At 40.4% G+C, this 14,870-nt stretch overlaps 1 protein-coding gene across 4 annotated transcripts in view; it reads right to left on the bottom strand.

The window, feature by feature from the left end:
- Nucleotides 1-5,319: 5,319 nt before the first annotated feature.
- The window catches only part of WIPF1 (WAS/WASL interacting protein family member 1), a 122,268-nt gene continuing 112,717 nt past the window's right edge, over nucleotides 5,320-14,870 (bottom strand). For all 4 annotated transcript variants that reach the window (XM_055307685.1, XM_055307688.1, XM_055307687.1 and 1 more), the window contains exons 6-8: nucleotides 13,440-13,652; nucleotides 12,601-12,714; nucleotides 5,320-8,366 (exon numbers count right to left, since the gene is read on the bottom strand). In XM_055307685.1, coding sequence (XP_055163660.1) covers nucleotides 8,311-8,366; nucleotides 12,601-12,714; nucleotides 13,440-13,652 — 383 coding nt within the window. In that variant the 3' untranslated portion in view covers nucleotides 5,320-8,310. The remainder of the gene's footprint in view (nucleotides 8,367-12,600; nucleotides 12,715-13,439; nucleotides 13,653-14,870) is intronic.

Below are 14,870 nucleotides of genomic sequence, written 5' to 3'. Positions count from 1 at the left end.
AAAAAATTCCTGGGTTTTTAAAAATCCAGATAGTTTTATGTGGGTAGGTCTGAGGTGATGCCCAGGAATCTGTATTTAACAAGCACCCCTTAAGTGCTTAAGTGATCCGTAGCTTTCATGTTGAGAAACGCTGCAAACCTAACTCAGAAGATGTAGAAAACACACATGAGTGTGGCGCAGTAAGGCCCAAGTCACGGGAGTTGTACCTTCTTTGGGTCCTTGTGATACATTGCTTCAGGCTTTCAAGTAGGACATGGATCCCACCTGCTTCTAAAGTTCTTTGTATACTTGCCCAAAGTATGAGCTCTGCGAGCTCCCTGAAACATGGTAATTAGGTGGTAGGGATCTTTGCATCTTCAGCTGGACTCCCCCGCCCACCCATGCCTTCTCATTACTGAGGTGTTCAATAATATTCTCAGATGAATGAAGACTAGAAAGGTCAAAATGCATTTCGCAGAGTGTGACTGAAGTAGTTTAGGGGGTTAGTATTGGCCTCCTCCACCCACCAGTGGTCAGACCTTGGGGTCACTTCCTCCCTCTGGGTCTCAGCCCCACATTTGCAACACAGATCAGTCTCTCTGTCGTGGGGCTGCTGTGGGCTGAACTTGAGGGACTATCTATGGAAATGCTTTAAAATTCCAGAGCCACTTATTTTACCTTTTTTAAACACGATGGTCATTTTGCTCTATTTCCCCTATGAATGGGTGCTGGGTTGTGTGACTGAAGACCGGAAGTTTACCTCTGGCCATTGAGGGAAAGCAAATTCTATGATTTGGAATTTATTTTATTTATTTATTTTTAAAGATTTTATTTATTCATGAGAGACACACAGAGAGAGGCAGAGACACAGGCAGAGGGAGAAGCAGGCTCCATGCAGGGAGCCCGACGTGGGACTCAATCCTGGGTCTCCAGGATCACAGCCTGGTCTGAAGGTAGTGCCAAACCACCGAGCCACCCAGACTGCCCTATGATTTGGAATTTAAAAGAACCCCATCATTTTTCCAACCTTAAGGAGAGTAAAAAAATCAATACCAAAAGTTTATAATACGGATGGAAGAAATGCTCCACAAATAATGAACAGTAGGATGGAAGGGAGATACACTGGGAAGCAAATGAATTATCGCACTGCAGTTTGGGACTTTCAGAAATCTGTGCTTAGTGAAATGTCTGAATTTTAGTGGTTCCACTGAGATCCTCTGAAAAGGTAGCAAGTGTCTGATAAGATGAGCTGAAAAGAACACGTACATCCTTTTAAAAACGTTAAAATAGTGGTTATTACCACCAGCTGGAGGTAGTTACAGACCTCCAGCTGTAAAGAACCAAAGACCTGAAGGAAGTTAGATCACTTACAGGAGGCAATGTGCCCCAGCTGGTAAATCCTGGGTCTGGGATTAGAGCCAGTCCATAGCTCAATGAGGTAAATAAAGGCAGTGTGTTAAGTGTTCCATGAAGTTCTGTTTATTCCATCGAATCTACTATCTTTAATTCTAAGATTAGGTCTTCCCTTGTTTTGGCTTGTCAAAATGTCCTTGTTTTGGGATGCCTGGGTGGCTCAGTGGTTGAGCTTCTTTCTGCCTTCGACTCAGGGCATGATCCCAGGGTCCTGGATCGAGTCTCACATCAGGCTCCTTGCATGGAGCCTGCTTCTCCCTCTGCCTATGTCTCTGCCTCTGTCTTTCATGAATGAATTAAATAAATAAATAAATTAAATAAAATGTCCTTGTTTTTCTGAAATGTCAGTATTTTTTAAACTAGGCAAATGGAAAGTTAACAATACAATGACTTTCTATTCAAATTTATTTACTCAGTCTCAAGTCTGAATTCCGGATCCATTTGAGGCAAATTTAATGAGGCTTTGATTTCTCCACATGTGAAGTCACAAAGATCAACAATAACATATGCAATCATATTTGCAAAGAGCTTAGCACATTTTTTAGTATGGATTGACCAAGAATTGGTCATAGTTACATGAAAAATGAAGATATTTATGTTGTAATCTAGATATATAAATTAGGTAATGGGTCTTGTGTTGACACTACTATATTAGATATGTTTTTCTATTTTTCTTTGGGACCCATTTATGCCTTTGCTCTAAGAGTAAGCCACTTGGGACCCATTTATGCCTTTGCTCTAAGAGTAAGCCTGAGCAGAAGCACCAAAGGAGAATTCCCATTCAGGCACACAGCCAACCAGCTTGTGTTGGTGCTGGGGAGCATTCTAGAACCAGTGGGAGAGCAGGGTTGTGCCTACTGGCTGAAGTTCTTGTTAGATCTAGAATCCAGACCCTTGGTTCTAGGACTAGCACTTCCTATTGTATAATATGTATCTTCGTATTTCCAATGCCTAATAAATTGTAGTTACTCAATTAGTGTTTGCTGATTATTTCAATGAATAAATGTAAAAATGGAGCTGTAGGAATACAATAGCTCCATAAAGCATTAGGATTTCCCAGTTGTCTGCTGCTGCTTTTTGCAGGTACCTATCTTAGTTTTTTTTTTTTAAGATGTTATTTATTCATGAGACACACAGAGAGAGGCAGGGACACAGGAAGAGGGAGAAGCAGGCTTCCTGAGGGGAGCCGGATGCGGGACTTGATCCCAGAATCCTGGGATCAGGACCTGAGCTGAAGGCAGACCCTCACTGAGGCACCCAGGCGTCCAAAATAGGGTTGCATTTTGATAGGTGACCTTTAACTTCCTAAATTGTTTGGAAACAGAAAACAGGAAAAGGGCGGTTGTCCCTCGTGACTAAAACACATTTATGTTGATGGATATGCCAGGTGCCCTGGCAGGCATCTTCCCGGTCAAGATTTAAGCTAAATTTGAGTTTGATGTCTAATAACATCTGGACTTGCATCTCAGGCCCCCCACAGGGCAAATGTGTTATTTGGGTGGGTCACGTTGTGGGGCCTTTAACTTACTCTAATGCAATGTAGGCAATGCAATGACTGGATCATTTCAGAAATATCTGTAGGCCACTCTGGGAGCACTTTTGCTCTTTCATATTGGTCTGGGACTTTCCTGTCACACTGTGGAAACCTGACGGCTTAAGAAAGTTTTTCAGATACCCATTCAGGCACACAGGTTGATTTCTGTATAAGAAGCTGGAAGGGCAATAATACAAGGACAGGTTCTATGGGCCCTGAAGCTTTAGATAATTTTGGTGCTATATTAAGAAAATTAGCATAAAATCATAAATAAAAATTTTGATGTAAAAATGAGTGCTTATTAGAAGTCCCAAAGCCTGAGCTTCATTAGTTTCCTGTAAATGTGCCTCTGGAATACCAGAAGCAGAATTTTAAGGCTAAGGAATTTGTGCTAGCATGTTGATAGATGAGACATTTCCAAATATTTACCAGTAAGAGAAACATGTACAGGCATCCCCTGATTTTCAAAAGTTTGCATTAGGCCACTTCACTTTTACAAAAGACCTACATTAGTACCCGTTCTTGCTAACTGAAAGAAACCTGAAGATGATTTTTGCTTTTAGGAAAAAAGGCAAAAAGTAAAAATAGTGTTCGCTGTTTGTTTTGCAGCAACTGCTTATAGAAGCAGTGCACACCCCAAAACAGTGAGAATGGCCCCATCAAGTCCCTTCCCCTGAAACCACACTCTGCATCTTAGCATCAAGCCGCTGTAGTTTTTTCTGAACGGTGTCTGAGAGCATCTGTGCCTTTCTTAATTTATTTTGTGCATCCATTAGCAAGATGTGTCCTAAGGCCTGAGAAAACCTGAGAGAGGTTATTTTTGGGGGTCTGAGAATGCTTAAAAATTTTTCCATGTAAGTTAATGGTAATTGCTTCTTTGATTTATGCCATTTCAGCTTAGGAAAGTTTTCATTCGCGTGCTTTACTTTCGGGTAGTGGGGGAAACTGGCAGCTAACTGCAGCTGCAGGGATAGACTCGGAGTACCAAGGGCTCAGAGTGCAGAGAAGCGAGGCTGTGGGGAAGACAGCAGAGAAAGGGCCACTCTAAATTAAGCATCCAAGAAGCAATCAATTATAGTTGGAACATCAGGGAACTGGGGGAGTCCTTGAGTTTATTTTACAAATTAATCAAAAGACAAAAATGTATTATTTATTGGCCATCAAAACTTTCTAAATACTACCCCCCCCCCAGTTTTCCTGCACACTTAAAAATACTTGTTTTTTGGCATTTTATTTAAATTCAATTAATTAGCATACATCTTAGTTTCAGATGTAGTTTAGTGATTCATCAGTTGGGTGCTTATTACATCAAGTGTCCTCCTTAATGCCCTTCACCCAGTTACCCCATCCTCTCATCCCCTCCCCTCCAGCAACCCTTAGTTTGTTTCCTGTAGTGTAGTGAGTCTCTTAATGATTTGTCTTCCTCTCTGATTTCATCTTATTTTCCCCTCCCTTCCCCTGTGATCGTCTTCTTAAATTCCATATGAGCTTGGATGATAATGATCTTTCTCTGATTGACTTATTTCACTTAGCATAATACCCTCTAGTTCCACTCACATCATTGCAAATGGTAAGATTTCATTTTTCTGATGGCTGAGTAGTTTTCCAATATACACCTATATATGTAGGGCAGCTCTATTTTCAACTTTTTGAGGAGCCTCCATCCTGTTTTCCACAGTGGCTGCACCAGCTTGCATTCCCACCAACAGTATAACAGGCTTTCCCTTTCTCCGCATCCTTGCCAACATCTGTCATTTCCTGACTTAATTTTAGCCATTCTGACTGGTGTGAGGTGGTATCTTGTTGTGGTTTTGATTTGTATTTCCCTGATGCTGAGCGATGTGTCTGTTTTCACGTGTCTGCTGGCCATTTGTTGGATTATCTCATTTCATGCACTCATTAATGCTGTGAGGTAGTTACTTACCCTGTAGATAAGGAAGTTGAAGCTCAGAGAAGTTCACAACCTGCAAGTAAGAGATGGAGGCAGGTCTTCCTAATCTCTTTTAGCCATTATGCTATATTAAGGTATGTACACACACGTGCACGCACAGCAGATAATTTAAAAAATTATCAGCCCTCCTAAATTCCCATTGGCCTTTCCTGTATTTCTCAGAGTTAGAGCTAGTCCTTGTAGGTTTATTGCTCATTGGTTCCATCATTCATCTTTACCGTAGTGTAGAAGCATCTGCCTCAAGGAGACAGCAGACTGAGTAAGATGCAGGTTCTCAGGAACAAGGAATCAGGAAGTGGATGTGAGGAGCACACACTATAGACCGCTGCCACCCCCCCCCTTTTTCTTTTCTCTAAGCTCGTCTTTCTTTACCAGAGTACAAAACAGACACTTGCCTTTTCATTTGTATTTACATAGACAATACTTAAATAAAAACCACCAGTTGACACTCTTATTCTGCTTTTATTTATTGTCTGGCTAACTGACAAAGACACAGATGTCTAGGGTAGATGCTACCCCACCATTTAAACTGTCCTGGTGACACAGATTCCAAAATGTGCATGTTTACATAGTGCAGTGGTATGAAAAACATTTGCTTTCCTTTACTGTCCCTGACTACAAACAGGGAAAAATTAAATTTCATACCAAAAAATTTTGGGCACTTTAACAATCACCCCATTTCTGCTACTAAAATAACAAAATTGGTATTACACGTTAAACTATAAAGGCCTACCAGTTTTTACAGATCTGCAAATAATCTGCTACTTAGACATAAAAAGTTGATTTCTTTCAAATCACAAAGTAAGGCACCATTGGATTAAACGTTTCTTTTAGCTTCTACTAAATAAAATGCATAGTGAAATAAATACTGAACACTGAATTTTAATACTGTAATACATTTCAATATAAAATGATATGTGAATGTTAAAATACTGTATTGCATCTTGAATACATTTATCTGGAAATATTATGGAAAAAAACCCAAATGTAAGCCCTGATTTCAGGGAAGAAAATATTCATTTTTGTGATTTGCCATAGTTGAAGATTTTAGCATTGAAATTATTCAGTTTTGGGTTCAATTAGGTTGTCAACTTTCAAAGAAAGGGTATAGGTGTACTAATGAAACATTTATTTAAATACATTCTTAAACTTCTGTATCCTGGATGAATTGCAACTTTGAGTTGTGACTCTGTTTCAGACTTTAGGACGGTACCTACAAAGTTGGGATATACAAGGAAATTGGCCATTCTTACTACCCCTAATAAAATTTAGATCCAAAATTGTTTGGATCAGACATATTCTGCCATATTTGCTAGTAAGGCCAGATTCCATATTTTCTGAAGTGCATCATTAGGCTTTTTCATAGGGATTTGTATCAACTGTTGATACATGATCAAAGAATCCAAAATAAAATGATGCTGCTACTACCTGAAAAATTCCTTTTGAAAATACTTTGCCAAGTTTGTTACAACTTTGTATTTTTTGATTCTTTTTGGGTAAAGGGTCCCAAATGACTATATATGAAAGACTGATGGATGGTAGAGAAGGGGGGGTCAAAACAAAGTTCTCTAATATTCTAAGCCCAGGACTTTGGCAAGGAAAGTTATAAAAATACAATATATTCAAATGGGCAACTTCATAATTTATTAGATATCCCATTTATTAGAACTCTAAGTTCTTTTGCTTTTATATAAATGAAACAATTATTTATTCTATAAATAGGAATGCTTCTTTCAAATTTTTCTTTGGATTGATTTCTTGTTAGCACTTCCCAGTAATACATGAACGATACACTGAAACCATGATACAAAGTTTAGGTATACATACACATATGTGACTGTGCGCTTTTAAAAAATAAGTAATGGTAATTTCAAACATAATCAACCATATAAAACATCTAAATGGAAATATTTTCTTTTCCAAATCTATAGCTGGATTTAAAAGTCCCAGTAAGTTTTGTAAACAAAATCATACAAAAAAAGGGCAAGCCTGGCTCATCCCTGTGGTCCTTTCATGGAGCTTTGTTTGCATAGATCCAAGGCAAATGATTCCCCCAACAGAGTCAAGACAAATTCTCTTCATTTATAGTAGCAATCTCTCTCAACCCCCATAAACATCAGATTTAGACTTTTAGAGTTTTGCCTATCAACTTGAACCTGCTTTCTTCCTCCACATTTCCAACTGGCTACCTTTTCCTGACTTTCCCTCCCCATAGCTACAGAGCCTCCGAGCCTACCCATCTGGAGGTGGATGCTGGGCGGCAGAGGAATGAAGTGCAAGGTAAGGGTCCAAAGGGCAGGTGAGCTCAGGGCAGCTGGCTCTGAGCCCCTAAACTGCAGCTGGCCCCTAAACATTAGGGGCCCCTAAACCTTGTTTCTAATGGCTTTGTTCCACATCACTGTAAACCCTGTTAGATCAATTTCTGACCTTGGTATTGTGAAGCAACGCTTGTATACACACATTTAGGAAAGATGGGAAATAAGGGAGCAAAATCTAAGGTCAAGCTGTCTGCTGAATAAGGTGTTAGGCCCTAACTTTACTTTTTGAATTGCTAAAGTTCATCTTGCCTTTTTTGTTTTTGAAACAAGAGGTTTTTGCACTAGCCTCCATCTCCTAGACCTGTGCTGTCCAATATGACAGCCACCAGCCACATGTGATGGTCGAGCACCTGAGATGTGACTAGTCTGAATGGAGGTGTGCTTTCAATGTAGAACACACACTGGATTATGAAGACAGTACCAAAACATAATGTGACATATCTCATTAATAACTGTCATACGGATTGCAGGTTGCAATAATAAGTTGGGCATTAGGGTTAAATATATTAAAATTAACTTCACCTGTTTTCCTTTTTTTAATGTAGCTACTAGAAATTCAAAAACTGTGTATGTGGCTAACATTGTACTTCTTTTGGACGGCTCTAACTTGAGCTTATCAGACTGCCAAGATTGGACAGCCTATAATTGAAAAATTTTATGTGAGCCCTAATGCAGCAACTTGGTCTGTGGTTCATGGAAGCAGACAGAAAGGCAAGCATGCAAAAAAAGCATGGAAGCAAATAGGTCTCAGGGACTTTAATATTATAGTCTGTAGCAAATAAGCAGTGAATGTTTGAATTGGTTGGTTGAAAGCTAGGACACAACTCCTCTCCGCTACCTTGCCACAAAAGCCCACTGACCCCTAAGCAACCAACACTTGGTGGGCTGTAGCTGAAGCAAGCAATAACTTTGAGAATATACACAATATAAAAAGCTAGGTGCATTTCTTTACTGCATTCCTACCCCCCCACACACATATTCCCATATCACCCTCCCTTCTTCCTTGCTGCCAGTATGAAGGGAGCCAGGGAAGACAAGGGGAGGGGCACTTGCAGCCCTCGGACAGCAACAACAGATGGAGCTCTTGGACTCCGGTGGAGAAGAGCAGGCAAAGATCACCTTGAGGTGGGAGGAAGTGGTGGGGCACCCCTTTCTCTCCGGTTGGATCCACCTTGATGGAAGAACAAAGTAGAAATTTTAGTTAGGAAGCTATGATCTCCCTGTACAAACTAAAGGGTGGTTGCAGAAGTACCCACACCTCACCCTCTACGACCAAGGCTGTATGTAACTGGCACCCATGGTCGAGAAGAAGCGAGGGAAAGCAAGCAAGCATCTGTGTGAACATTACGAGAGAGGGATGACCCAATGCTGGCTACCAAGTACTTGCACAAAGTTAAGAACATTTTTAAAAATTACTTCTTATCACATAGTACGTGTTTGTTAGAGATTTAGAAGATATGGATGAGCTAAAGCAAAATGAAAACTAACCAATGCCTGTCCTACCCAGGGATAACCATAACATTATATAAATACTTTCATTTTCTGTATATAAACAGCTCCATTTTTCCTTTGTCAAATAAGATCATGTATAGTTCGTATGGACATTTTTCAGAGCCGTTACTGTTTATACATATAATTCTAAGTGACACATCACATTCTATTATATAGGTTTACTATATTTATCTAATCAGTTCCCTTTTGTTGGACACTTAGGTATTCTCTAATTTCTAAATTTTTTTTTTATAGTAACCATCCTAATAGGTGTGAAGTTGTATTTCACTGTAGTTTTATTTGCATTTCCCTAATGATTGGTGGTATTGAGCATCTTTTCATGTGCTTTTTTGGCAATGCCTATGCAAGTATTCAACTTATTTTTAAAAAAAAATATCTTATTTATTCATGAGAGACACAGAGATGGAGGCAGAGACACAGACAGAGGGAGAAGCAGGCTCCCCGCAAGAAGCTTGATGCGGGACTCGATCCCGGACCCTGGGATCACGCCCTGAGCTGAAGGCAGTCTCTCAACTGCTGAGCCACCCAGGCATTCCAGTATTAAAACCATTTTAAAAATTGGGTTTTTGTTGTTGAATCACAGGAATTCTTTATATATCCTGATATATTTTTATTAGATATGATTTGCAAATATTTTATCCCATTTCATGGTTTGCCTCTTCACCATTGACTGTGTTCTTTTAAAAACTATGCATATTCATGGATACGAGTACCAGGTTTATAATCCATTCACCGTTTTGTAAATCCATGTATGTTTTTCCGAGGACCTAACAGGTTTTAGGCATGAAGCCAGGTGCTCAGATGCTGTGAGCAGATCTAGCGGGGGGGCCTATGTCTGTTGAGTAGGTCTGCTCTGGGGGGACTCCGAGGTGAGTGGGCACTGACAGGTATTCTTTAGTAGGCATCTCGACAGGGACTTCCGAGATAGAACCAACTCTCTGAGCAAGAGGAGGAGTCAGAGGAAGACACTAGCAGCCCGTTTACCTTGCCTCTTCCTCTTGCCATCTCAACCATGTCTTGTCTTGGGCCCACTCCTGAGGAAAAGACTCATCTGGATGGAAAGCAGTCATGTGTTGTAGAGCCCTGACCATCAGCTGACATACTGTAAGTGGTTCGTACAATGCGGCTTGGCCTGTGCAGAGCTGCAGTTAGATGGCACTGTTCAGGGCTGCCTGGGGGCCCTCCAGGCGGTGCCCCACCTATAGGCCAAGGCAGCTACAGGCACAGAGCCAAAACTGCTCGACAGCACGTTAGTTTTGTCAGAGAGATGATCCATTAAACAGAGAGAATACTAGAAATATTTAAAGCAAATCTACAAAAACATTTTTTGGGGGCAGTGGGCTTTAATTCATCAATTTCAGAAATATTTTAAAATGCCTATTATATTTCAGGTTCGGTGCACTTGAGGAAGATGCAGTAGTGAGCACAGCAGTTCCAGTCCTCAAGTCACATATAGTCTTAGAGACAGCAGGACAGGGAAGGGAATGTGTTCAGCTATGAAATTAAAAATCTAGCGGAGGGGGGATGGTTCTGTTACTGACTTAAATATACAAAGAGAACTTCTATTAGATTAAAGATGCTTACAAGAAATCAGGAAAAATGCTTAGAGTCAATATGAATAACTCCTTAAAGCGAATTGGTTTGGTAGTGCTCCAAAAGGAAGAGATACAGGCTCTGCTCTTATCAGAAAGAAGCCCCTCTTCATGCTACACACACACAGAGCTCAAAGGTATCTGTCCCACGTGAAGACTTCTTTTCCACTCTTGTATAATTTTATTATATTTATATCTTTTCTTTTTCTTTTTTTTTTTATTTATGATAGTCACATAGAGAGAGAGAGGGGGAGAGGCAGAGACACAGGCAGAGGGAGAAGCAGGCTCCATGCACCGGGAGCCCGATGTGGGATTCGATCCCGGGTCTCCAGGATCGCGCCCTGGGCCAATGGCAGGCGCCAAACCGCTGCGCCACCCAGGGATCCCTATATCTTTTCTTTTAAAGATTTTATTTATTTATTCATGAGAATCAGACAGAGACAGAGAGAGGCAGAAGGAGAAGCAGGCTCCATGCAGGGAGCCTGACATGGGACTCAATCCCAGGTCTCCAGGATCACGCCCTGGGCTGAAGGTGGCGCTAAACCACTGAGCCACCCAGGCTGCCCTATTTATACCTTTTTTTATTAGGCACCATCTAGGAATGGAGTATTCCACATAAATAAATGAGTTTTTCTGTAATTACGCTTTTCCTTTCAAGCAGCAATATTCTATTTACTTCTGGCATTTGTTCGTGGAAATTTTCTTCAAACACCTAATTTTTCAAATTCTTCAGCAGTGGCACAGAGCACAGTTTGACGTGTTCTTCACAATCCAACAGTACTGTCTTGTGACACAAAGTACAACTCTGTGTCCCTGTCTCTTCCTTTGACCCGAGACTGCCACCTAACACATCTCGATGAAGCCACTGATTTTGCTTCTAACCAATGTTAACTTAAGCAGCTATGAACCTGCTCTCCGGTTGGGAAACATCCAACCAAAAATTATTTAAGAACCGTGTGTTAAAGAGTCCGTAGGCTTTGAGTATGTGTAAGAGCTTTGCCTGAGGAGTGAGGACAGGCTAGGGGTGCTGTGGCAGTTATCTGAAACGCTCAAACACTTTTTCTCCACTCATTTCTGGTTTGGGAGTTTGGTTCTAAATCTAAAGCTGTTGTAATGGGACGCTTGGGTGGCTCAGCGGATTAGCGCCGCCTTCAGCCCAGGGTGTGATCCTGGAGACATCAGGCTCCTGGCATGGAGCCTGCTTCTCCCTCTGCATATGTCTCTGACCCTCTCTCAGTCTCTCTCTGTGTCTCATGAATAAATGAATAAAAAAATCTTTAAAAAGGTAAATAAAGCTGTTGTAAGTCTGACCCGCCTCAGTGATCTGTGTACATTCTGTGCTGATTCTTTGTTCTAACCATTTATTGTAAAATTTCAGTTTCTCTATTTCCTCTTCTTGTTCACATTTTTGTTTCAATAGAGGAAAAGTGATTCACTTCTCTGTGGTTGTATCATATATTTTAGCAAAACCCAAAAACAATCTAAATGTCCAATAATGGTAAGCTAAATTATTCTATGCCAATTTGATGGAATTCTATAAAATAAAAAACCATGTGATAAAATGGGAAAGTGTTTTACTAAGCAAAGTTATGTAAACCCCACCACCAAAAGACTATACTCTATAATTATAATGATAAATCAATCAGGATCATATAGATAAAAATGAGCAGAGAAACTGCTCATAATATATGTTGTGATTTTTTTATTGAGATTATGTATCGAGAGATACCCATAATATACCCATAATCTCTAAAAGCTATAATCATTTATTTTATTACTTTATCATTTTTTACGATTTTTTTTAAGTGCTCTCTATACTCTATGTGGGGCTTGAACTCACAACCCTGAGATCTAGAGTTGCATGCTCCACTGACTAATCCAGCCACATGCCCCTAATCATAACATATTTAAAATACCAAAGCAGTTACCATGAGTTTTTGTTATGATTAGTAACAAAACTAGTAGGAATAGAAGATGTCACTATTTGTTCTATCTTAGGAAAACCGAAAGAGGGAAGGTTGTCCAAACAAGCAAAGCAACAAAATTTAACCTATTAGCAAACCAAAGTTATTTTGAGCTTGTAATGACACATTTAAATAATCATTTCTTATATGCATTCTGGATACCTCCATTGTCCCCATCACTTGTGGATGGGAAGTTTACCAGAATTTTGATGGCTCCACATGAGGTTCCCTGTCCTGCTCCAGGCAAGAGGCCTGGATTTCCTATATAATCCTCAGTTGTATATAACCCAGGCCATTCAAGTATGAAGCCACTAAAATCCCTTGCAGAAATACTCACTCCGGGTTTCACTTCTTGCCAGTTTACTGGGATAAGTTCTGGCCATTGGTACATATGGCTCTGGAGGTGGCAAATCAGAAATCGGATGGAAGTAGAATCTGCTTTCCCACTCATCTGAGGGAGAGAAACAAACAGTATCGTCAGTAGCAACCTGCCATAAGACTTACATAATGAAAGACCAGAGAGAATTGCAGAGATCACTTTTAGTTTTATGCCTAGAAGTTTAGAGAAAACTTGAAAATGATACGTCGTTGATTAGCCCATCGATGACATACACTGGTCTGCAAATCAAAGCACAGACAGATAGATCCAAGTGACTCAAACAAGAGTGATTAGGACCAGCCAGTTCCTCTCAGGAGCTGGGGGCTAAAGTTCAAGATCACTTTCTTCCTGCCAGTGGGCCCAGGAATAACTGAGACCCTCTCATAACAAAGGCAGAGGAAAGCTGCTTAATACTTGCAGATCACTGGGCCTCTTGCCCCAGTAAACTGCTGAGAAAGGCAGGTAATAAGAGGATAAATTACAAAAAGTGTTTTTTTTTTTTTTAAGAGTTCTAGAATCTTCTACAAAGTTAACCAAAATGAGACTCCAATAATGAGAGAGAAAAATGATCAGCCTTTTTGAGAAGTAGAGGAAGGAGGATTACTACTATTCATTTGAAGTACTTAGAGCAGAGCAGTGTGCTAACAATGAGGATCACAGGAAAAAGAAATGTTAATGCAGACACACAACATATACAACACACACACACACGCGCGCGCATTTACCATTTGGTTGTTGCCCTGTAGCCTGTAAATGTTTCCAAGGTCCCTCCCCCCAGAATAGGGACCCCACCTCACCTTCACCTGAAGAGTCTTGGAAGCCATTTCTAATTGATGTTGATGGTGGAGGAGGGGGAGGTGCCCCAGCGCCAGGCCTGTCGGGAGGAAGTGGAGGCCGGGGTCCACTCCTGGGACTATCTACTCCACTCCTGGACGGCAACTGGGGGGTGGCAGGCAGGGCCCGAGATGTGCTGCCATTTCTGTTTATTGGAGGGGGTGGTGGGAGAGGGCCTGGAACAACAACAACCAAAAGGACAACATTTATCGTAATACCTTACATCCTACATCACTGTCGATGTGCAGTTTGAGCACCTACTGGATGCATGCCCTATTTACTAGAGCTTATGGAGAAATAGTGGAGACTTTCTAGGAGATTTAGCCAAGCAATGAACAGGTGCATATGAACACAGAACTGCACAGATGTACCCATGTATATGTGCAAAGAGTGCATACTGATAGCCAACTGGCTGTTTGGGATTTGAGTTAGTACTGAGATGAGAGATGATACAGTTGATAATCTGTTTACATGGGCAACTATATACTTTAAAAAACATTTTATAATCCTTTTATTTTAATAATCCTTTTAAATAGCTACTGAACTAATTAATGTGACATGATACTTGTGAAATAAATGCCATTAAAAAAAGAATTGAAAAAAGACAGTTATGAGGTTATTTTAGGTCTTCAGAGGGATTAGGTCCTTTAAATGCACAGTAGTACTGCTAATTCCACAGGCGTGCTTCTGTGATGCATATGATCTGTTCCTAGGCAGCAGTGGCATCTGGAAACCCAATTATCAACCATCCTGAGATTGGCAGGAGTTTCTTCTGGGTTATTCTTTGGGCAGACAAATTAGCAGAGAGCAACAAACAGCTAGTCAATGTGCATGGTTGTGCATGCTGGTGCAAAATCCAGACCCTGAGCAAACTGGTTACCCCATGGAACTTAATTTTCTGTATATAGGAGAGCACCAGATAGTCGTCTCACAGCACTCCTGCCAAGAATAAGTAGCCAAAAAGCTAATAAAAAGCACTACATAAGTATTTGAAGCCATTTTTTTAAAAAATGCAGTGGTATGGCATAATCAGAAATTTTTAAGTTCCTAAAAAATACTTTTTTGATGACACACACACACACCCCAAAAATCTATTTTGCTTGACTCATCTTCCAAATTCAGAGGCTATTTGGATTATGAACAAATTAAAAAAAAAAACACAACAAAACTTTAGCATTCCCAGGCAAATCAAAATGGCCTTGGTAATTATTCCTGGCCTTCAGCAATGTGGCTTTGCTTGCAAGATGCTGCCATTTTATGTAACTATCACATCTTATGGTTTATAAATATAAATATCGTTTACTAACTACAGATTCAGAATCCAGATAAAGGACTTTAAACGAACAAGCCACCCATTTGCAGAAGTCCCTGCCTGGAAATCCTACCCCCAACCC

The sequence above is a fragment of the Nyctereutes procyonoides genome, unplaced genomic scaffold (assembly GCF_905146905.1).
Source record: "Nyctereutes procyonoides isolate TBG_1078 unplaced genomic scaffold, NYPRO_anot_genome, whole genome shotgun sequence".
NCBI classification, from domain to species: domain Eukaryota; kingdom Metazoa; phylum Chordata; class Mammalia; order Carnivora; family Canidae; genus Nyctereutes; species Nyctereutes procyonoides.
The sequence above is the reverse complement of the archived record's forward strand: the minus strand, read 5'-3'. Positions and strand labels throughout refer to the sequence as shown.